Here is a 24999-nt window from a genome sequence, read left to right as displayed (position 1 = left end):
GTATATTGTGACATCAAAAAATTTTCAATAAAACCATGTGTACTTATAAGGAGCAAATTTGGACACTAATAATAATATATCATCATGCAATTGAATGTCATTTTCTTGAATTTAAAACCACGAATCACAATCACATGAGAATATGTCATAATTGATACCCAAATTGATACTTATTATAAGTTCAATTCGAGTTTGGTTATTGTAATAGTATTGCGCTCTCAATGAAAGACTCAATTATTGATGGGCACAAAGCCATATTTCCAAATTAAATAAAGCCATTTCAAATTTTAATGGTGGCATTCACCTGATCTGCATAATTATATGTATGGTTAAGGAACAGAGTTCAAATATTATATATACAATGCTCTTCACGTGGTGGCCATTAGATGCATCAAACAAGCAAACTTGAGTTGGTTTCCATTTGACCCATTATGTAGGCTCGGTATAAGCTACTCGAGTTTGGCTCAACAAACTCTCTTCAAAGTAATTCGAGTTTGGTTACAATTTTCAAAATGAACTTGAATTGAGCTTGGTTTGACATAATGATTGAATCAAAATCGATTAAAATAATATCGTTTTAAAATATTAATTAAAATAATATCATTTTAATTGATTCGAGTCAAATTTTTTTAAGCTTGTAAACTCGATGAGACAAACACCTCCAAATCAAGTTTAAGCTTGACAATATAAAATCTTTAAACTTGAGTTAGAACTTGGCAAAATCGATCTCTAGCATTATATATGGACATAAGAAATGCGGAGCCAGATCTTTAGGGTGAGGACAAGGTTGCATTTAATTTCTTGAATCCACAGTCATCGAAAAATTCTACAATTTGATTGTGTAGTCCTTACTACACAACCTTTCCTTCCGCATCCAAATGATGCCATTTAAGAGTTCAAAGGTTTCTGATGCTGGTCGAAGAAATGAAATCAATACAATAGCATCTGTGATACTGTTAGAATAGGGGGACATTTGTACTTAATATATAGGTTAGATTTTATTATTTAAAAAAAGACAATCAAGGATATCAAAAATAGAAAGGAAAAAGAATAACGAAATTTGGGAGGCCTTAGAGTTGTGGGTAGCTTTAAGGCTGATTGTAGGAGGCCTTGATGTCTAGAATGGTTGGAAACGAAACACTGACTCTTCGAATTGTTCGATTTATCCATTAAATACAACTATATTGAATAAAATGCACTCTGTTTTGTTTATTTGTTGGTTGTATTAAATAAAATATGTATATTCCTATTTAATCTAATTTTGATTGGACTAATTCTGATTTGATTAAATTTTGATTCAATGTGTTTCTAATTTATAGTATATTATTTTTTCTATTTCATAAGATTAAGTTTATATTTTAGACTATATTATAATATTATATATTACACTATTAGGGTGAAGACAACATTGCTTTTAATTTAAAGAAATAATAACAATGATATAACTCTAAGGTTTGGGATTATTTATGCATCTATCCCTACAACTCGACAAAAACACATTAAAATTTTCTCATTTTGTGCATTAGGTATCTATCATTGTAAGATCTGATAGTTCATGTCATCAAATTTTATTCATATAGTATCAATTCGGGTTTTGTGTCAAAAACTTTCAACTCTAACTCGACCCAAATTAAAATCGTGTTAAAATTTTTTAACTTTAATCAAATCCTTTGATATTTGAGTTGACTTGACTTGACCCAAATTAATTTGAAATTATCTATTATTTTCACTCTTCATAGTATTTTTATCATTTTAATTTATTCACCAAATTATCCTAATCAAATATTAGTAAAACACAAAATATAATATTTTATTTTATTTATAAAAATTACATATTAAGACCTTTAAAATGAGTCAATAATCTAACTAACCAAATTATATTCTTACTACTTAACAAAAAAATAAAATATTTAAGTAAAAAATAAAAAATAATATGAGTAATTGCAATTATATAAAAATGCAACTATATGCAATTTGTAAAGTTTTCAATTATTGTTGATATTATTTTTCAATATTTCTATAATTTATCAATAGAAACTATGTTTTGTTCACAATTGGCTAAAAGACTTGTTCCCATCAAAGGTATAGTAAAATTCCTACCCAAGAACCAATTTTTGTTAAGATTTTTAGTTAGGCGTAAGGGTAAAATTGTTATTTTAAAAATAATATTAAAAAAAATATATAATTCATTATATTTTCCCCCAAAGTTTTAAAAATTTATAATTTTACCCTTGCCTAAAGTATTCTAAGTTTGAAAAGTCACATTTTCACTCCCAAACCTAGGGTTTCCAGCCTTTTTTCAACTTCAGCAGCCCCTCAAAACTTTTAAAAACAATAGTTTCACACCCCCCCCCCCCCCCCCCCCCCCTTGAACTTCAATTTTGTGGCATCCCTTTCGCCATCCTCTTCAACCTTCTCATTCGCTTGAGCTGATGGGAAACAATGGTGTGACAAAGAGACATCTCTTCGTCACACCACTATTTCCCGTTGGCTTAGGGGAAATAGGATATTGGAGAGGACGTCAACAAAGGAGGATGTCAGAGAGGACGCTGATGAAGGAGGATGTTGAAAGGAATGTTGCTTTCAAGAGGGGGTGAAATGCTATTTTTAAGAGTTATGGGGGGCAATTGAAGTTGGAAAAAGATGGAAACCCTAGGTTTGTGAAAAAAAATGTGATTTTTTAAAGTTAAAAAACTTTATATAGGAAAGAAGTTATTAGTTTTTAAAATTAGTAGGGAAAGTATAATTAGTTATATTTTTTTAATATTATTTTTAAAATAATAATTTTACCCTTAAAAATTTTAATAGAAATTGACCTATAGGTGAGACTTTACGTTTTTGAAAGTTAGAGGGTGGGACTTTAGGATTGCACTATACTTTTGGTGAGAACAAGTCTTTTGGCCTATACAATTTAGATACATAGATGATGTGCTATTATGTAATTGGTTTTGAATTAAAGATAAAGTAACATTCAATCATATGATGAATATAATTTGTGAACTCAAATTGTATACCAAAAGTGTATAGACATAACATTACTCATAATTTATCCCTAGCAAATTTTATTAAAGTAACATTTCTTCAAAACATTCAAGTCAATTCATGTCGTGTTGGTTACTTTCATGTGAACCTTAATACTATCCGATTTAATTTCGAATCGTATTAGATTGACCTGAAATAAATTTCCTATTAGAAATACTTAATTCTAACATGATTTTTTTTGTATTGTATTGTGTTGGAATTGCAACTTAACCTAATCTCAACAACTAATCAAACTTCGAGAGCATCATACCAACTACTTTCCTTATAAAATATAAATAATAATCAAATACTAACAGTGAATAAGAATCAATTGCTTATAAGTTTAGTGTGAATGATTCAGTGTAAACTCAATTCATTCATCTATAGAAGAAAGTTCCACCGAATTCAATTTATTTAACTTTAATTGATTGATTGTGGAAACTTACCATGTGGACAGAATTATAATTTATCAAAGTAAGAAAAAAGAGACCTCCTTAATTAATTATTTTACAATTCAAAGTGGAGTAGTTGAGCTTTATTCCTGCTTTTTCTGGTTTCACATTCTATTGTCGAGAAAGTTATCAATTATTAGGATTATCGGAGAGAAGTCACTGTCAAAATTATATTTATATTAATAAAATGTAATTCAATTTGATCTGCAATATATGGCATGGATTTAAAATTTTTAAATTAAATTAGATTTTGGAGAGAAATTTTGAGTCTCACCCATCTTCATCTTCACATAACACTAATTCAATATATCGCATAGGTTTAAAATTTTTCTTGCCTTTTCTGATTTCATACCTCGTAAACTCATTTGCATCTTCTAAGAAGCTGTCGAATCACATTGACTGTACTCTTTAAATTAATACCCAATAAAATCAATGTCTTCCTTGCATACCTGGTTAACAGCAAATTACAATTCCACACACTGTTTGTTAAATTATTTTCAAAACAAGAATCGAAAACTCTTGGCAAAAAAACATGGCATGCGTCTCTTTTTGTGATTACATTATAAAATCTATTAATTAACTAATTAGTATTTTCTAGAAGTTTGAATCAATACATATTCAAACAAAACTTAATTTGAATCTAATTCTAATCAATTTTGTAGTTTAGGAGGACTTCTACTATAACAGATTGTTGCAACAAATTTTTGACACAATCCGTGAATTTACAAATCAGGTTGAGGCCTGACAAGAAAGACTTATGATCCATCATGATGCAATCTACAAAAATTAAAAAAATAAAATAAAAAATTATATTTACAATGAATTTGTATTGATTGATTTTTCTAAGTTTACTATAAATGATGGATCATCATCTCAATTCATTTACAATATGAAATGAAAGTTTCACGAAATTCAATTGATTTGACATTGGAAAATGACCACTCACCTTTTTTATTTGCAATGGAAAATCAAGAGTCAAGTTGTGGCTGGTAGATAATTAATCTACCAAAAACAGAGGCATCTTCCAGGAACAGCCACATGAAATTTAACTCCCATCCATCTTTATCTTCATCTTCACATAGTGGGTTTTCATTGTAATCTCTCTTTATCTTTAGTATCTTCAAGTCTCCAGATATCAACCATTCAAAAGTCACTCATAAAAAAGATTTGTTTATATACTCATAATTCTCCTTCACCCATTTTAATACCACTAAAAATACCTTTGCTCATAGCTTGATTTTTGGCTCCCATACATTCGAATATATATATTTAAAGGCTAAATTTTACTCTAATCCATCTTCATCTTCATACGGTGGACCTCCACTTTAATCTCTCTTCCCTGCTTTTTCTTATTTCATACCTCATTAACTCATTTACGTCTTCCAAAAAGCAACCACATGATAGTGGCTATACTCTTCTAATGAGAAAAATGAAAATATCTTTTTTATTGTTGAGGAGTTAAATGAAGGATTTTGAATGAATTCTTAAATTATTTTTATTTTTCTTTTTCCAAGTCAGGAGACTGAATACACTTTCACTCCTACCCCTCTTTCACTTGGTGGGTCTCCTCCACAAAATTAAAGTCAGAAGGCATGATTACATGTTGTGTTAGTGGTTTCCAGCTAAAAAGTAAGGTCTGCTACTCTTCGTTTTTAGGTCAAATGGACTTTGACAAAACGGAAGTTACTGTAGGAGAAAGACTTACATTAGTCCAATTATTTCAAATATTTCTTTGGTACTTTATTTTTCAAATTATTATCATTTTAGTCTTTTCCTTTTTCATTAAAAAAAAGTTTAACTTAACTTCGATTTACCCAAAAAATACCTCAACTTTACTAATTGTATGGTTTGATTTTAGGTTGAATTCAAATTATAATTTCAATTTGATAAATTATCCAAGAAAACAAAAATTCAATTAGATAATTTATTTTGAGTATAGTTTAAAATTCTGTTTAATAATATTTTTTATTATGTCAACAATATTATTCATTAGTTGTTGATATTATTTATTCATTAATAATATTATTTGTTATGTTGATAATCTTTAACAAAATTTTTTCAAACAAACTCAATTTCAAACTATCGGTTGTAGATTCAAATTAAAATTAAATCAATTAATATTCAAATTTAATTCAACTCAAAATCTAATAATAATCAATTTCGTAGTCTATGCACACTACTACTACTGTAAAAATTGAACTCTTCAAGCTTCTCGTTTGAAAATATGAAAAAAAAAAAATTGAAGTACAATAGGAAATTTGGTGTCGAAGGATTTTGAATGAATTCTTTAACTTTTTTTACTTTTTAGATTTTGAAGACTAAATTTTACTCTCATCTATCTTCATCTTCATATGGTGAGTCTCCACTGCAATCTCTTTTCCTTGCCTTTCCTTAATTTTGCTTGTTCATCCATCTTCATTTTCACGTTGTGAGTTTCCATTGCAATCTCTTTTCCTTGTTTTTTTTTAATTTTGCTGTTTCATTATTGATTAACTCATTTGCACTTGTAGAATTTAGTTCAATCCAACTCGAAAGTTAGGTAGCCTGTGGTTTGTTCTAGTTTAACTATGGTACCTAATTCAAATCTTCATCTAATAATAATTTTCTTTGTATCGATAATTTGCTCAAATAAACCTCAGCTGGATTCAATTAGATAATTAATTATTTTATAATTCAAAGTAGTGGAAAATGAAGATTAAACTAGGCAAAGTAGCATTAGCTTTATTAAGTGCTCTTGCAAAAGCTAAACTTTGTTATTAATTAATTAATAATTCATGCTTAATATAATAATTACTTGTGCAAAACCTGAGCTGGTTTCCATTACCAAACTGTTGTAATGAGACAGTTTTTTTTTTTTTTTTTTTTTTTTTTCTGATTGTGGTGGGGAATCACTTCTACCACAAAAGGCAGAGGATAGAAGTATTATAAGAGATGAATTACGCGCCATTCTCTTCTCTTTCCTACCTTCTATCCATCATTATTCATCCTCGATCTCCCGACAACAAAAAACACTCAAAATTTACAGCATGGAAATTGTTACTTCGTCTGTTAGTTCAATTTCTGAAATTATTTTCAGCCGCTTGTTCGATGCAGCAGGACGTCAGATTGGCTACCTGCTTAACTACAATGACAACATCGAAGCATTACGAAATCAAGCTCAGCAACTCAAGGCTACCAGAGACAGCATGCAATTGAGAATTGATGCTGCTCAAAGAAACAGAGAAATTATCTTACCTGATGTCCAAAGCTGGATATCTAAAGTTAATGATGTCTCTGCAGAAGCAGAAAAGTTTTTTGAAGATGAAGGCAACGTGAACAAGATGTGCTTCAAAGGGCGGTGCATTAATGTCCGATCGCGTTACCGGTTCAGCAAGGTGGCAAAGCAGAAGATAACGGTGATCACTCAGCTCCAAGAAGATGGAAATTTTCAAACTCTATCTCAGCCTGCTCCTCCTCCTTCAAGCATTATCATTCCAACTGTTGGATTTTCTGGAATTTTTGAATCCAGAGAATCAATCAAGAATGAAATTATGGAGGCCTTGAAAGATGACAAGGTCAGCATAATTGGAATATGTGGGCTGGGGGGTGTGGGTAAGACCACACTAGTGAAACGAGTTGGCAAACTAGCTGAAGAAGAAAAGTTGTATAATTCAGTAGTTATGGTAGTTGTGTCTCAAACCCCAAATATCATGAATATTCAAGGAGAAATTGCTCACAAGCTAGATCTGAAATCATTATCGGATTGTCCTGAATCAGCACGAGCAAGTTCCTTGTGGCAGAGAATTAAGGAGGAGAAACGAATCCTCATAATATTGGATGATGTTTGGGGAAAAATTAAATTGGAGGAGATTGGTATTCCTTTTGGGAAGGACCACGAAGGTTGTAAGATTGTGCTTACCTCTCGAAGCAAAAATGTGCACGATGAAATGGATTGTGACAAAACATATATAGTCAAAACTTTATCAAAATGGGAATCGTGGGAGCTATTCAAGGAGCTCGTTGGAATGGATGTTGAAAATTCTATCAGAAGCTCAATCGCAAAAGATGTAGTTGCTGAATGTGACGGCTTGCCGATTGCAATTGTGACAATAGCAAGCGCATTAAAGAACAAAAATGAGCATGTGTGGATAGATGCAGCACGACAACTAAAAACGTCTGCTTATACAGATATCTCAGGGATGCAAAGAAGTGTGGTTTCATCTTTGGAGTTGAGCATCATATATCTAGAAAGTGATGATGCAAAATCATTGTTCTTCTTTTGTAGCTTGTTTCCAGAGGATTTTGAAATCCCAATTGAAGTTTTAGTTACATATGGAGTGGCTTTGAGGTGGTTCAAAAATGTTGAGACAATGAAGGATGTTAGGCACAGAGTTTACACTATTGTAAGTACGTTGACCTCTTCTTTTCTCTTGATTTATGGAAAACATTGGTACAATATGGAAGAGTATGTAAAATTGCATGATGTTGTACGTGATGTTGCACGTATAATAGCACCTAAGTACAACCAAATATTCTTGGTCAAAGCTGGCACTGATTTAAAAGAGTGGCCAAACAGAGATACATATGAAGATCTCACATGTATCTCATTAATGTCTAATGATATTAAAGAAGTGTCAAATGTGATGGAATGCCCAAAGTTACAGTCTTTACTATTGCAGGGAAATTCTAAAATGGTTTTCCCTAACAATTTCTTTCAAGGCATGAAAGATCTTAGAGTTGTAGACTTGAGTGAAACTCAATTATTGCCACTGCCAGAGTCACTTTCTTTGCTGGCAAATCTTAGAACATTGTATCTTAATGGTTGCGAGTTAGGCGACTTATCTATTATCGGGCATCTAAGTAAACTAGAAATTCTTAGCCTTAATAATTCTAATGTTAGGGAGATCCCAATATCTTTCAGTCAATTAATTCATTTGAGGTTATTAGCTTTGAACAATTGTGAAGAGCTTGCACGAATAGCACATGGTGTCATATCTTCTCTGTGTAAATTGGAGGAGTTGTATGTTTTAAGAAGTTTTGAGCATTGGGATTCTGAAGGAGATGAGGGGGGTTTGAGAAACAATGCAAAGCTTGCTGAGTTACAATCTTTGTCTAGATTGACTAGCTTGAAAATTATTATCCCAAACTTGAATTTCTTAATTGATAATGATGTGTCGTTCAAAAACTTATCAAACTTTGCAATAATAATAGGTGGTGTAGGACGTTTTGAAAAGGTCAACTTTATGAGTTTTTCAAAAGAATATTCAAGAAAATTGTTGATGTCAAATGATGATAAGGTTATGATTTCAGGATTGATTAATTGCCTAAAGAATTTGGTAATTGAACAAACGGAATTTTTAGAAGTAGGCTGGTGTAAATCAATGGTATATGTATTTGATTGTGAAGTGCTTAAGGTGACATATGGAAAAACAAAGTTGCTTTCGTCATTAAAGGAACTATATTTGAAATATCTGCCAAACATGACACATATATGGAAAGGTGAAACTCAATACATAAACCTTTGCAACTTGAAGAGAATAAAATTATGGATGTGCCCAAAGTTAGTTAAGATATTTTCACAAGATTTGTTGCAGAGTCTCATTTGTTTGGAAGAAATGGAGATATGTAGTTGTGACAATTTAGAGGAGATTTTCATAATGAGAGAAGAAGAGGAAATAATACCACCAAGGAAAGATCTCACCACAACCTCCCCAAGTTTGGGAAACTTAACTTCTATATATATTTTTAGTTGCAATAAATTAAAAAGCCTCTTCACCCCCTCCATAGTCAAAAGCCTTGTGAAGCTCTGGAAACTTAAAATATATGATTGCTCAGCATTGGAAGAAATAGTCACAAATGAGGAAGTATCATCATCATTAGCAAAGAAGATTGTTTTTCCTAGTTTGTCCGAATTGAAGCTTGTACAGCTAAGTAACATTGGTTGTTTTAGCTCAAGCTCATATTCTATTGAATTTCCTGTTTTGGAGAAACTTATGATAATAAAATGTCCAAATATGAAGATTTTTGGTTATGGAGAACAATTGACACCAAAGCTCAACAAAGTTATGATGAGTTCTACCAGAGCACGATGGCTGGGTAACCTGAACTCCACAGTTGAGCAATTGTTCATAGAAGAACAAGTATGTGAATTAGATAATTGTTGAGTGTAAACAATTGTACATATTTTTGAATAAATTGTATTGTCTTCTTAAAATATGTTTAGTTAGCAGTATGACATTAATAATCTAAAAATTGTGATTGGTTTTGTAGGAGAAAATAGCAAGGGAACAACTAAATGGTATGAATCATGTATCACTAATTCAATAACAAATTATTATTCTTGTTTGAGTAATTTAAAGATTTTATATTTATAATTACATCTTCGAATTTTGAATTCTTAAAAACACTGCTTCTATTGTGTCTCTGTTGTTTGAAATATAGAAGAAGAAGAAGAAGAAGAAAAAGTGAACACCTAACTGAGACAATGACAAGATTGATGGAAAGCTAGTAGCGAGACATGTTTCATAAGCTCGTTTAATCAAGGTACTGAAATTCACTCACTCTAAGGCCTACAGGGAAAATTTTTAATTAATTACTTAATTTAAAAAAAAAAAAAAGGGAAGCAATTCTACAGGGGAAATTAACGATAATTTTACAAGTATAGAGGGCTATTGATAATTTTATTCAAATTGAGGGTGCACGTGGCCGGATCTGGGATTTTTTTAATATTATAAATTTGTTGTAACCGAAATGGTAGTTTTACCTTTATTTTTTCACGAACTGATCCCTATAATCACCTTTACTTTTTACTTAAAGGCGAAGGAAGATCTTCCTGTTAAAATCAACGGCCGCCTTAGGCTTCCCGTCGATACCATCTGCCGCAACCCTAAAGGCTTTGAGTTCGACAAAGAAGTGTGCTCATGGCAGTGGTATGTGGTGCACTTTTTTCTTTTATAATACCGTAGATTCTCTGTTTTCTTTTACAAACTATACTGTAGGCTTATGGGTTCTGTTTCTTTCTTCAATGGCTTGATACCACAACAAAATAGTTTGTTTAGATTCACATGAGAAAATTGTAACAGAAAATGCAGGGGAGTACAGGGCATGGAATTGTAGCAGAAAAGGAAAAGCAGACAAGCTGAAGAGGTTTTAGGTATCATTTGTAATTTATACTGTTGTATTTTTATTCATTAAATTTTTCCTAGAAATAGCAAGGAATAAAATCCTTACTTCAATATTAATGATTATGCATTATCAATATCACAAACAGGTGGGCAATTTCAGTGTGGCAAGGTTGCATGCTGCTGGAAACTTAGCAGAAGAGACACTTGTCATACGCTCGTTTAATTAAGGCACTGAATTCCCTCACTCTTTCTGATATAGCTCTAATGCCAATTTCATTTGTCATACTGATACAATTCTATTGTTTTTGAACATAGAGTATAAAGAAAACATTCATTTGGTCCAAATTTGTAATGCAAAATTTAGGGGAAAACAAGCCTGAAAACAGGTATGTTAACTAATTGCCATCAATGTATTCTCATTATTACATTACTTGTTAGCTCAAATGACTTGATGATAAAATATAGAAGAAATAGTCATGAACAAGAAAGAATAAAAGGTGGATGTTTGCATCAAAAGAGAAGATGGTGTTCCTAGCTTAAATTAGATGAAACTCACTTTGTTTCAGAAGAGGATTTATCCACAGTCTCTATTTCTACTACTGGGTCAAGAATCTGCTGGAGAGAATATTTAGGTGCTGCTTCTGTTTTAGTATATTCTCTAATTGCTTGCCTGTGGTAAATTAATTTTTATATCATAAACCATTTCTGAGTGAGAATAATATGCCAGGTAAGATGCATATATATCAAGGCTGCCTGTTTCTATCATACGGGCCCTGGTATCAACAATTGGATGACATGATTCAGAAAGCGCTGGAGAAATTCCCTAAGCCTGATGAGGTGCATTTAAATTTCTGGAAATACTCTTCCTGTATATGATTCTTTTGCAGCACAAAATTCAGTATATATATTAAAATTTGACTTGCCTGGGTTGTGGATATCTGATGGGATTAGTCTCTACAACTTTTTTTTGACTTTTATATGTGGAACTATAGGTAATGAAATTCTTTAGTGCCCATGAAGCACCAGTCAGCTATGTTGAGAATGCTAGTGATCCATAAGACCAGATGGAGGAGTGCAGAACTTGAAAAGCTGTGGATTTGGCAAAAATCATACTTTGACATGCTAGGTTTGACAGTAAAACCCAGTTTCATAAGTTTTAGATTTATCTTTCTTTTCTGCGTGTACTGTCGCAACTGTTGGTTATGGACTTTCTTGATCTCTTATATTTTTTTCCATCATTAGGTCGGGCGCTTACACCAATGGTTGAAGCTCGACAATGTTGAAGTTCTCATTGAGCTCGACTAGAAAGGTGTTAAGAGTCTTCTTGTATTTCCAGTCAGGTACTTGAATAGTTACAAAAATAGTAATTTCGTAGTCGATATGAGCACTAAAATGGCTATCTGCAAAGTTAAATTAATTACAGTATTTACAATTGCAGCTTTGTGAGTAAGCACATAAAAACATTTGAAAAGATTGACATGGAGTACAAGGAGTTGCCTCTTGAATGCAGCATTCAAAACTGGGGATATGTACCAGTTTTATATACACTTAAGATTTATAGATGTCCGATAATGAAGACCTTTGGTTATGGAGAACAACTAACACCAAAGCTCAACAATGTTGTGATACATCCATTGATTAAGATAGGAGGACAATGGATGCGTAACCTTAACCCTACTGTACAAAGATTCGCTCAGGTGTGTGAATTAATTAGTTCTTAATTTAAACCGTTATTATTTTTTTAATAAATTGTTTTTGAAAATAATTTTTACACAATAATTGCTATTGTCTTCTTAAAATATGTTTATTTAATTAGTCATAAACTGTCTGGAAGTCTGATTTGTTTTTCAAGAGAATTAGCAAGGTTCAACTAAATGGTATGAATCATATATCACTAATTCAATAACAAATTATTATTCTTGTTTGAGTAGTTATATTTTATAGTAAGTTAAAAATTTTTTTATACTTGTGATTGTATCTTCAATTTTTCCTTTGTTTTTGAATTCGAAGAAGAAGAAGAGACTTATTTTGCAATACGTTATAAAGGCGTAAATCATGTTCATCAATAATTTCCATTGATTTTTTCCTAAAAAGAAAAGAATACCAACTATATATTTTTTTGATTGCGCATGATCTTTTTTTTTTTTTGGTAATTGATAATGCATTATCAATATCAAAACGCAAGTGGCAATTTAGCAAGGAGACTCTTGTCATAATCTAGGTACTGAAATTTCTACACTCTTGCTGATATGATATAGCTCTTAGGAAGGGAAGCAATTCTACAAGGGAATTAACGATAATTTTGCAAGTCTAAGGGTTTTTTTTTTTTAAATTTTATTGAAAGTAAGGGGATATCTGGCTGGCTCTGGGCTTTCTTTTTAATAGTTTTTTTAAATATATTGCAACCTAAATGCTAGTTTTGCCTTATATATATATATTTTTTGTAGAGACACCCTCACAATTATCTTTACTTTTCTAAAAGGCCAAGGAAGATCTTCCCGTTAAAATCAATGGAATTAGGCTTCCTATCAATACCATTTTCCACAGCCCTAACACCTTGAGTTCGACAAAGAAGTGTGCTCATGGCAGTGGTATGTGCTGCTTTTCTCTCCTCTCATAACTTTTGTTACTGTTGTTTGCTAGGTGTCCCATTTTCCATCAATGTGGTGGGTTTAGTTAGGTTGAGCCGTCTTTTCTATAACAAATGAACTTTGATTTAATTATCTAGAGATTGATAAAATCTGAAGTGTAATTAATTGTAGTAGAAGTAAGAGCAGGAGGATTACCTGAAATACATCAACTGAGACATGATTCTGCAATGCATACTGGTTTGAATCTTGTTCATGAAATTTTTATAATTAGAATCAAATTTAACATTAATTTTATATTGATTAAAGTTCATTTCCTACCAATGCAAGAGTTTGGCATGTTTATGTAATAATTCAATTCAATTGTAAATATTTATACTATTTGAACAATATTTGGATGTAAAATACTTTCTTCTTTTTTGAATGTCTTGAGCCCCCTTACCATAATCACAACATAGTTTCTTTGGTTTCACATCAGAAAATGCTAACAAAAAATGCAGGGGAATACAGAGCATGGAATTGTAGCAGGAAAAGAAAAGCAGATAAGTTGATGAGGTTTAGATATTTTTTTCAATTTATAGTCTGTTGAATTTTGATTCATTAAAATTTTCCTGGAAATAGCAACGATCAAAATCCTTACTGCAATGTTAATTAGATGCATTATCAATATCACAAACAGGTGGGCAGTTTCAGATTGGCAAGGTTGCACGCCGATAGAAACTTAGCAGAGGACGCACTTGTGCTTGTTTATGTAGGTACTGAATTCCCTTGCTCTTGCTGATAACGCTGTAATGCCTATTTAATTTGTCATACCGATATTGATACAGTTCTCTATCTCTACAACTGGGTCAAGCATCTGTGTTCTGGAGTGAATGCTTCTGTTTTGTATATTCTCTAATTGCTTGCCTGTCGTAAATAAATTTTTATATCATAAATAATTTCTGAGTGAGAATGATATGCCAGGGAAGATGCATATATATCAAGGCTGCCTGTATCTATCATACGGTCCTGGTATCAGCAAGAAGGTTACATGAAGTCTATGGCTGAATTTATTAAGAAAGAGTTAGAGAAGTTCTCTAAGCTTGATGAGGTGCGTTTAATTTCTGGATATATTCTTCTTGTATATGATTCTTTTGCAGCACAAAATCAGCATATATATTAAAATTTGATTTGCCTGGGTTGTGGTCATTTGATGGGATTAGTCTCTACAACTTTTCTTTGACTTTTATATGTGGAATTTAAGATAATGAAATTTTTTAGTACCAGTCAATTATGTTGAGAATGCTAGTATTCCATACAGAAACCAGATGAGGAGTGCAGAAAGTTGAAAAGCCAAGGATTTGGTGACGATCATACTCTGGCATACCAGGTTTACTTTAAAACCCAATTTCTTTAGTTTTAGCTTCCATCTTTCTTGTCTGCCTTGAATTATAAGCACTGTCTTATTTATCCTCATCATCAGGTTTAATTCCTACAGTTGTTAAGTTCTCCCAGAAAGGTGTTAAGAGTCTTCTAGCAGTTCGAGTCAGTTATATGACTAATGACTAGTTACAAAAATAGCAATTCTGTGTGTCGATACAAGCACTAAAATGGCTATCTAAGGAGTATTTACTATTGCAGTTTTATGAGTGAGCACATTGAAACACTTGAAGAGATTGGCATGAAGGCTCTTGAATCCGGCATTCAAAACTGGGGACATGTACACGCCCTCAACTGCATGTCTTCCTTCATCACTGATCTGGCAGATGTAGTACTAGAAGCCTTACTTTCAGCAACCGCTATATCTTCCTCAAGGAACATCTCCAATGAAGATGACAATGACTTTGTGAGATATGCTATCAAAATGTTCTTCAGTTCTATATTAGCATTCTGTTTGCTTCTGTTGCAAAAAAATGATACTTGCATTCAAGAATAATTTCCTTTAAAGGCGATTTAGAGTAGTATGACACCAGATTTTCAAAAAAGTAGAATAGCAGCTGAGTATCATATGAACTGGTGATTTCATAGTTTGATCAAAATGGCATGACATGCCAGGGATTTTGTTTGCTGCTGTACCTGAAAATGGGGAGCTTTTATGCAGTGATGTTACTCTATCTTAGATTTACTTTCTAATATTATTTATGTGGAAACATGTTACAGTCTAAAGTGTGAAGTATGGACCAAAGGTAAGATATAAAATTTGGATCCTACATCAGAAAGTATGAGTTTCTAGTATGAGGTTTATATGATTTTTTCTTATGCAATCAATAACTAGCTTATAAGTTGTGATTCTTCTTAAATCGTGTAATTTTGTATCGGAGTCATCATTATATCTCTTAGTTGCAATCATGTGTCGAATGCACTTCAAAGTTGAAGTTGACAATGTAAAATCCCTTATGCTTGGATTTAAGCACGAACTTGATTGAATTGAGTTGACAATCAAGCTCGAACTAACTCACCTTAAATCTGTCCCTATAAGAGAGTACTAAAACAAATACTCGCACCTATAATTTAGGCAAGCTTCATTCGAGGCATTTTTTAAAACCCAAACCAAACCAATTGATTGAACTAGTTCGGTTGGGATTTGATGGCAATCTACTCCAAGTCGATGTTTAAAATTTGATTAAACATTGGACAAGTAAACCACGTTGAACAAGGCAAACCACATCAAGTCACGCTTTGACTGTTGAGTTCATTCGGTCAAATCGTCATACTATAAAATTTTACAATTGTTCAGACTTAAACTACGTCTGATTTGTAAATAATATGCACCATATACCATTAGACCACAATTTTGTTTGATTATTATAATATTTATTTATTCTACCACTAACTGAACAATCAAGATTTAGAGCAGCCCCCTAGACCGGGTCAAGGTCCACCATCAGTCCAAAAACATTGATTAAGCAACACTTTTCCTTCTATATTCAAGAGAACAGCCAGAAAATATTAGAATCAAATGACACAATTTCTAAAATATATACAAGCACAAGCACAAGAAAAGGAGCTTTCACTTCATTTTTTGCTCTTTGATGAGAGAATTTTTTCAACGTCTGGAAAGGATGAGCAAGCCAACGACTGTTAAACATGAAGCACCAACTATGGAGACAACAGGGGCAAATGCATAGACAAGATTTGGAAACCTGAAATAGTTTTGGATCCTCTTCAAACCTTTGTCGACAAGTGAAGCCAGTGCTGCTGCTCCGGCAACTCCAAATGGCCTGGTTACGTTGTTCCTAGTCCACATCAAGATAACAATCTGAGGATTGATGGTGCACACATAATATCTCCATATAATAGTCAAAAGATAGGTTAAATGAAAAAAATTAGGCTGATGCCATGCTGGTGGTGTTTGCCAAGTTATGTGATGGCTGAGACGCAGGATTGCAAGGAAAAAAAAAAAAAAACTTATTTTTACAACATCGTGATGTTGGTGTCAACGTATGGGTTTCATCGAGTTAAGTCGACAGTTGATCCGTGGACCAAACATATTTGGGTTAGTTTGACTAGGGTTCATCCCAATTCAAAACCCATACCATGGGTGAACCATCTCCCAATCAAATTGGCAACCAATTGCCGGTTGAACTGACAGGTCAGGTATGGTTTGTAAAACCATCAGAGAAACTTTAAATAAATAGAGATGTTTTTTTTTTTTTTGGTTGAGAATAATTGAGTAAAACACCCCAAAACCATAATAAAACATACGACTTCAAAAGACTTCGAAAATCTTTTAAAGTTTTGAATACAAAATTTTTTATCACAAAAACATTAGAATAAAAAGTCTTTCAAACAAAACATACAATCGAATAATTACTAATCTGTTTTATTTTTCTTTTAGCCAATCTTCCCAGCTAACTTCTCTTATTTTTTATTTCCCAAATGCTAAATAGAAACTCACACTCTATGAAATCTCTAATCTGCAAAAATGTTAATGATGAAGGGTGAGATGTTAATTTCGTAAGCAAAAACTAAATGTTATATATGCATACTTAAACATTTAATTCAAATATTTATAAAGAAAATTAAATAAAAGAAGGTCAAACAGAAAGAGATGCTTACACGTATAAAACCACAAATAAATAAATAAATTATTTCAAAACCTTTCAAACTACTAAACTTAAGTCAAAATTTATTTTAAACTCTTGTCATGTAGTATCACCTATACTCCCGGTAACCCGATCAAAATTTCAAAATCAAATATCACCTGTAATCTCGGTGACCCGATCAGAATTTCAAAAATGTGCACAACAAAATAGATAATTCAACTAGACCAAACTTATAATTTCAAAGTTCAGAACAGATATGCAGAGAGTACGAACAATGAGTCAAAACCACATACATAAACAAAATTTCAGATCATAAATATACCATAAATATTTTTATTAAATCAATGTCAAAGTAATTAAAATTTGGGTGAAACAAAAACGTATACAAAAATATTTTATAACTCACAAAAGTCATTTCATATAAATAGAATGAAATATCATTTATATAACTTACAATCTATGTATGGGAACAAAAACAAATATATATAAATCAAATAAATATCCATATTATATAAACAAAGTATTTGTAGAAATTTTTTTTTTGGGTTTGATATAAAACATTTACAAAAATATTATATAGCTTACGAAAACCAAATTTTTCATATTTGACTATCATTTCCAAACATATAACATTTATATATATACAAAAAGAATAGTTTCTACTTACCTCGATTAACAACAAAAACTACACAAACCCTTATACGATAAAAGCTACTATATACAACCTATTCGGATCATAGCCAAAACCAATGAATTCAAATTGTAATAATACTCTTAGTAATATCTTTAAATCCTGCTAAAAATCCTTAATTCCAAAACTAATTTCACAGATTCTAAGAGTGTCTAAAGTGAACAATCCTAAACCTAACTAACACATGTCTACATTATACAACCTTTGTTCCATGAATTTTATAAATTTCTACACAAATCAAAACATTACACAACTTTGCTGGGACAAAGAAGACATATAGATGGTTTACCAAAAATTATTCAGCTTTAAGAAATATATATAAAACTTCTCAAAAATTACTTCCTTCCACAGCTCATGAACACAAACAACAGTTTTCAAGTTTGACAATTCAAGCTTCCAGCAATTTTATAAAATTATATATAACTCAAAAATTTACAAAATTTTGCAGATATAAACTTAACATATTGATATTTTTCATCTGAAATATTTAAAAAGCTATGTAAAACGAAATTTTTATCACAGACCATTAACACTGTCAAAAATATTTCAAATTGGACACATACTTTTGTAATAATTTTAATAGCTAGCATATAATTTATAAAATTTTGAAAACTTCCAGAATTAAATTATACATACTAATTTAATTATAAAAAAAAAATTCAAGTCACAGTTAATTAAAAAAAAAACTAAAAACTATATTTCTTTATTGGTCACAAATTCTATCAAATAAATTTCAAGTTTAACACTCAATCCTATAACAATTTTAATAAATTATATTAAAATGATAAAATTACAAAAATTTTTAGAACATAACTAGACATTGATTTAAATAAAAAAATATTTAAATTGAAAACGATTAAGAAATATATATAAAAATAAATAAATCTTTTACAGACATGAACTTCATCAAAAATTTCAGGTTTATCATTTAAAAATTCTAGCTAATTCTATGAAATCATAAAATTTCATAAAATAGTTAATAACTCTTTGTAATATCTCAAATAAAATTTTTTACAATTTTTCAAATAGTATAAACTATCTATTTAAATTTACAAAGTTAAGATATCAACAAATTACTAAAAATCGCTAACTTTTTTATAAAATGAAATTAATATACAAAATAAAATAGAATCAAATATATATAAATTTTTTTGTTTTTAGTTAATTTACAGATTAATCTAAAATTATCATGAAACAAACAATTTATAATACAAAATTGAATTCTAAAAAAAAGAAATCTAATCCTCAAATCATAAAACACCTATATACCCTAATAAATGAAAATATTGAGACATACGTTAATGCAATAAACTTATATCAACAACACTGCTTCACTATTCTAGCCCCCTTCTCAACAATTCTTCTCTTCCGAAAACCAATACTCAAAGTCTTTCTCGTTGTTTTGAAAGAAATAAAAATCCTCTCTCTCCCTTATTAATATTGATTTTTTTTTTAAACGTAAGTTTTAAAATAAATCTATATTTATCACAAATAAAAATATTTCCTCTCTTTATAATAAATTTGACTATTATCTTGCTTTTACCTTATAAAAAAATTTTTAAAATTTAAACTTACCTTATCCCCTAGAATTTAAACCTTATCCTATTTAAATAATAATAATAATAATAATAAATAAATAAATAAATAAAAAGTGAATATTACACTAAGCCTGAATGAACGACTTTGAAACTATGTATAAAAAAGTAGAGCTTTCAAGCAACAAATACCGAAAGTGAAGTATTTCATACCCCTAAAAGTGCCAGGAGATTAGCAGCCGGGTTCTTGCCAGAACTTTTGTTATAGCCGGGGAATGCCAAGACAAAGAAAGTGGTATATGTAACGCCATCAAACAACCATTAAGCTAGCAATGCAGCAAGCCCAAGCTTTGCAATCTTTGGATTGATTTCAGCTGAGTTAGCCTGGTGAAAACATAAAGAAAGATTCAAATACTATATAGGTTGTCTACAACATGTAGCTAAGGAAACAAAACTTCATTTCACCATAAGTTCCTAAGGAAAAACATTGTCAAAGCTTTGGTCGTTCCCCTTTTCTCCATTATTTTGGAGACAATTTCCAAAATCTTTAAGAACATGTGGTTGTAACCAAAACACATTATGATAGTTTATGACTCACAGACTATTTAACTAATCTTTTATTAGCATCTTTAAACGATACAAAATATTCATACATACTCAACATCTCTTCCATATATTGTAGATGTGAAATTTCTCTAGAGGTGTTACAGTTATATTTTTCAAATAGTATCAAATGTTTTCAAGTCTCAAATAGTCACAAAGAAGTTTCCAATTGTTTTTGCATAATGATAGAAAATATTAAATTATTAAAAAAAATTGCAATTTTAAACATTTATTTGACACATAGAAACTTAAAGAATCAATCTGAATATTTTATTTCTTGGTGTGTGCACAAGAATATTTCTTGCAGGCTCGGAGACCTGGAGAGTGCTTTACTGAAAATGATGAAAGTTACCCATAAAAGGAGTACTTATCTATCAATTACTCTACCTACTGAGCAAAAGTTCGATGCAATTCATCTCCTTTTGGTCTTCTGGATACTTAAAAAATTTCCGCTATTCAATTTTCTGGTTCACTTTTGATGCTGCCAAGACTTGTACGTCAGCAAACAACCATAAAACTCAGATTTCTTTAACAAATTTAACCGTGTTCTGCATGCCAAAGACCTGGAGTGGAGTTCTCCATTACCTCTCCAACTACAAATGCTTGTACCTGGTCCCCCGTTTGAACCCAACTGTAACCAGGATTTTTCTTTGCCCCTCTCGACTTCATCAATTCCCTAATCTTGTTTGCCTCATCCCATTTCCCAGCTTCTGCATACATGTTTGAAAGAAGAACATAATACCCACAATGTTCAGGTTTCAACTTAAGCAAATGCTCAGCTGCCCAAGACCCCAACTCTATATTACCATGGATTCGGCATGCCCCAAGCAAAGCACCCCATATGTTGGACTCCGGTATGATGGGCAAATTTTTTATAAGTTCCACTACATCTTCCATAAGGCCAGCTCGTCCAAAGAGATCAACCATACAAGCATAGTGCATTTGTGTCGGCTTAATATTCTGAGCTTGCATTTCCTCAAAGTATTTCCTCCCTTTTTCAACAAATCCTCCATGGCTACAGGCTGACAAAACTGCAATATATGAAACTGAATCATATTGCACTCCACGTTCCCTCATATTTTCGAAGAGATCGATAGCCATGTCCAAATCACCAAGCATTCCATAACCCAAAATCATAGTATTCCATGAGGCTGCATCTTTATTTGGAATCCTCACAAAGATCTTGTCAGCTATATCAATCCGTCCACATCTGGAATAAAAGTCCAAAAGTGAATTAGCAACAAAGAGGTGTGTGTGAAAAAGCTTTCTCGTCACGACTGCATGGATCTCTTTCCCTTGCTTGGTTGCAGCTAATTTTCCACAAGCTGATATAGCACCCACAAAGGAAACCACATCATGCATCATACCCATGAGACCCATTTCTGAGAATAAACTCAAAGATTTTGAGCAATCACTAGTTTGAGCATAGCTTACTATTAATATATTATAAGATATTTCATCCCTACAGGATATGTCAAAAACACTTTGAGCCAGATCTAAGCAGCCACATTTTGCATACATGTCTGTCAGAGCATTGGTTACAAAAAGATCAAGGTTGAACCCCATACGGATGGTCACTGCATGGATTTCTTTTCCTGGACGAAGGAAACCAACTCGTGCACAAGCTGGAAGAACATTCGTCAAAGTGACAGAATTAGGTATCTCGTTATGTACTGACATTGCTCTTAATAGCTCTAGAGCTGCTAATTCTTGCCCGTTTTGAGTAAAATTATCAATCATGGCATTCCAAGTAACAACGTTCTTTACAAGCATATTGTGAAACACAGAGGAAGCTTCAGATTGATGGCCTGATTTTGCATACATATCAATCATTGAGTTGGCAACAAACACATCAGATTCAATGCCCATTCTTAAACAGAACCCATGGATTTCCTTTCCTAACCCAAATAATTCTTCTTCAACCAATACAGGTAAAATACTAGATAAGGCAATAGAGTTTGGTGTCAGCCCAGCACAAATCATCAGCCTAAACATATTTAATGCATCCTTGTTACACCCAGTATGAGCAAGACTAGCAATTATGGCATTCCAGGAAACTTCGTTCCTGTCTACCATTTCATCAAAAACTTGCCTTGAAGCCATCATATTTCCACATTTACCATACACATCAACCAGTGCATTACTGGTAGTCACCTGAACACCCAACCCAACCTTCACAACAAAACAATGAATCTGCCTTGCCATGACCTCATTTGCAAGGCTCCCGCAAACTGGCAAAATACTAACAACAGTAACTGAGTTTGGTTTAAACCCAGACCTTAAAATCATATCACAATATAAATCAAGCGCCTCCACATAACAGCCATTAACCGAAAGTAATCCTATAATTGTATTCCAGGAAACAATATCTCTCTCACGCATTTCATCAAACACACTCCTAACATTTTCCAAAAGCCCACAATTACCATAAAACAACAACAGGGTATTACCTACAAAAACATCCATTTCAAAACCAAGTTTGAACAGATGCCCATGAATCTCCATACCCTTTTGGAGTTCCAAATTATCAGCACATGCCTTGAGAACAAAAGGGAAGGTATGGTTATCAAGCGGAACTCTGGTCCTAACCATTCGATTATAGGTAACAAAACCATCATGAACACGGGCAACCAATAAAGCCCGAATGAAAGTATTCCACAGAAATGCAGTGTGGCAATAACTAATAGTCTGTTCAAAGAGAAGGAAACAAGCATTGGATTCTTGGAAAGCAGCATAGCGGACGATCAAAGAGGCACAGAGAGAAACACTTCCAGGAAGAAATCCATTGTGGAGTGCAAAGGCATGGACTTGTTTAGTTTGGCGCAGAGATTTGGAGTTTGAGGCAATTGTGAGGAGATTCACATGTGTGTGGTTGGTTGATGAGTGATAGGTACAGTGTGTCTTTCTCAACAGAAAGTGATATTTGCTTAAGAGTCTTGAAGCTACTTGATGTCTATGCACATGAAGAATTTTAAATGCATTGTTCTGTAACAACATCGAAAGATAGCAAAGCAAAGGCCCTTTGGAGTTTGTATATCACCAATAGTTTTACTTTGCAATGGGGTTAGAATATATAATTTCCTATGCAGATACAAGGGTCAGCTGAGTTGAGTTAAGTGGTCAAAAAATTCAAGTCACAATGCGAAAAGTTCCCCCTTTTTCCTTTTCTCTCAGTAATTTTCTCATCAGCCAAGTGAAAACTACATATAAAGAAACCAAAAAAAAAAAAAAGAGAATTGATGATTGAGCTTATAGTTCAGCTTAAAAGGCTCTCACCTTCCATTAATCCCAGAACCCTTTACTCTCCTGAGACAACAAACAACAAAACTAAATTTTCAGCCATAAAGTCCAAAACAGAGAAGCTGCAAATAAATAAATAATAAATATTTTTATCTGTACCTTTAAGTTCCCTGGCTGATGGAACAGTTGAGGCCAAGGCTCGATTTTGAGTGAAAAAATTGAAGCAAGTCTAGTTGAAATCTTTTATTGCTAATGTTGTGTGAGTGATTGGTATGACAGAAATATGAAGAGCTGGATTTTACTTTGATGGGGTTCGAGTTGGGAAAGAAGAGTTGTTGTGGACAAAGGCTTGCAAGTGTTAATGGCGGAGCTTAACATCTTCACTAGCTCTGGACATTAGCAGTTGCATATCGGATTGATTCTGCAGGTTAAAAGTGAGAAGTCTGTTTTGTCAGGGGAATTAGCAAAAATAATCAGAATCTAAGGGTTATATTTCAACTTTAAATAGTGTTAAAACCGGATCGGGCTATCTCGGTCTTGAAAACTAATCCAGTTCTGTTTGACTTGACTTGTATTAATTTAAGTTAAACTCAAATTAAAATCAAATGGAAACAATTGGTTCATATTTAAAACTCAAAAGGGTTTTGTTTTGGTTGACTTGCGAGTCGAACTGATAGTTTGATTCAATTTAATTTGATTTATAATTTAATTCGAATTAAGTTAAATAATTACAAAAATAACATCATTTTATTTATTATGAAATAAATATCATTGTTATCAATTAATCAAGAAGTTAAACTATAAATTTATATTATAGATTAAATAAAATTTAGGTCAAATTCTATTTTATTTAAGTTAAATTTAAATTATTTTTAATAAATTTATACTGATTTTGGTTAAGAGTGTTTAAATTTGATATTAATTGGTGCTCATCTTAACTTAAAATAATTATCAAATTTACCAAACGTAAAATAAAAAAAATTGACAAAATTACCCACAATATATGCCTATAAAACATCTAAAAGAATACTTTCATAAATCATGTAATTGTGGATCCATCAAACATCTTTGAAAGCCAAATTTAACGGATCAATATTTAAATACATTTTAATTACTCAGGATATAATTATTATATTATATGATATACGGTATATATTTTATAGTATGATATGATATATATAAAAAATAATATGTATTATAAGATTTATCAAATTAATACATTATAATAAATATATCATATGATACAATATATATTATCAATATATTTTTTAAAAAAAATAATAATATAATACAAGTATATATAAAAAATCTTAAATTTTTAAATACATGTAATTTTTTCTAAAATAATAATATATCAATTAGAATTTTTTTATTATTTTATTTTTAAAAACTATATCATATAATATGATGTGATATTTTAAATACGATATAAAAAATTAAAATTTTAACATATAATATGATACATGATTCAATTAAACATGATTTGGAGTGCTATAATTTGTCAAAGAGTAGAAAACTTTACATTGCAAACTCAAATAAAATCTATCTCCTCAAGAATGTCTACCTCGAAACCATCAAATTATAATTCTCTTTTTATTGAATATTATTTTAATATTTATTTATTTTAACTGATGATAAAAACATTTGAGTTCTAAACAAACCCCTAACCCAGTTTATACTAATCCGGGTCTAAAAATATTGATTACATTAGAATGCATAAAGAACTTTCCATTGCTTTAGT

General features: G+C 31.5%; 3 protein-coding genes across 5 annotated transcripts; 1 reads left to right on the top strand and 2 right to left on the bottom strand.

Moving 5' to 3' along the window:
- Nucleotides 1–6376: 6376 nt before the first annotated feature.
- Nucleotides 6377–15262, top strand: LOC123209290 (disease resistance protein UNI-like). Of its 3 annotated transcripts, XM_044627262.1 has the most exons (9): nt 6377–9592; nt 9723–9750; nt 9894–9995; nt 10269–10381; nt 13665–13719; nt 13844–13919; nt 14128–14254; nt 14465–14533; nt 14785–15262. In XM_044627262.1, exons 1-3 carry the CDS (start codon nt 6500–6502, stop codon nt 9926–9928), a joined length of 3156 nt encoding a protein of 1051 aa, XP_044483197.1. In that variant the 5' UTR covers nt 6377–6499; the 3' UTR covers nt 9929–9995; nt 10269–10381; nt 13665–13719; nt 13844–13919; nt 14128–14254; nt 14465–14533; nt 14785–15262. The 3 variants fall into 3 exon arrangements, with proteins under 3 accessions (XP_044483197.1, XP_044483199.1, XP_044483198.1); XM_044627264.1 differs by lacking the exons at nt 13665–13719; nt 13844–13919; nt 14128–14254; nt 14465–14533; nt 14785–15262 and adding exons at nt 10554–10598; nt 10723–10804; XM_044627263.1 differs by lacking the exons at nt 13665–13719; nt 13844–13919; nt 14128–14254; nt 14465–14533; nt 14785–15262 and adding exons at nt 10554–10605; nt 10723–10804.
- Nucleotides 15263–15948: 686 nt separating this feature from the next.
- Nucleotides 15949–21470, bottom strand: LOC123209301 (pentatricopeptide repeat-containing protein At4g02750-like). Its single transcript, XM_044627290.1, has 3 exons — nt 20406–21470; nt 19629–19799; nt 15949–16379 (listed from the first exon to the last, which is right to left on the bottom strand). Exon 1 carries the CDS (start codon nt 21396–21398, stop codon nt 20556–20558), a length of 843 nt encoding a protein of 280 aa, XP_044483225.1. The 5' UTR covers nt 21399–21470; the 3' UTR covers nt 15949–16379; nt 19629–19799; nt 20406–20555.
- Nucleotides 21413–23212, bottom strand: LOC123201581 (pentatricopeptide repeat-containing protein At3g57430, chloroplastic-like). Its single transcript, XM_044617163.1, has 2 exons — nt 21485–23212; nt 21413–21432 (listed from the first exon to the last, which is right to left on the bottom strand). The coding sequence occupies exons 1-2, from the start codon at nt 23013–23015 to the stop codon at nt 21413–21415; spliced, it is 1551 nt and encodes a 516-aa protein (XP_044473098.1). The 5' UTR covers nt 23016–23212.
- Between the last annotated feature and the right edge of the window lie 1787 nt (nt 23213–24999).

The sequence above is a fragment of the Mangifera indica genome, chromosome 2 (assembly GCF_011075055.1).
Source record: "Mangifera indica cultivar Alphonso chromosome 2, CATAS_Mindica_2.1, whole genome shotgun sequence".
Classification (NCBI taxonomy): Eukaryota; Viridiplantae; Streptophyta; class Magnoliopsida; order Sapindales; family Anacardiaceae; genus Mangifera; species Mangifera indica.
Note: the sequence above shows the minus strand (reverse complement) of the source record. Positions and strands in the feature narration are given on the sequence as shown.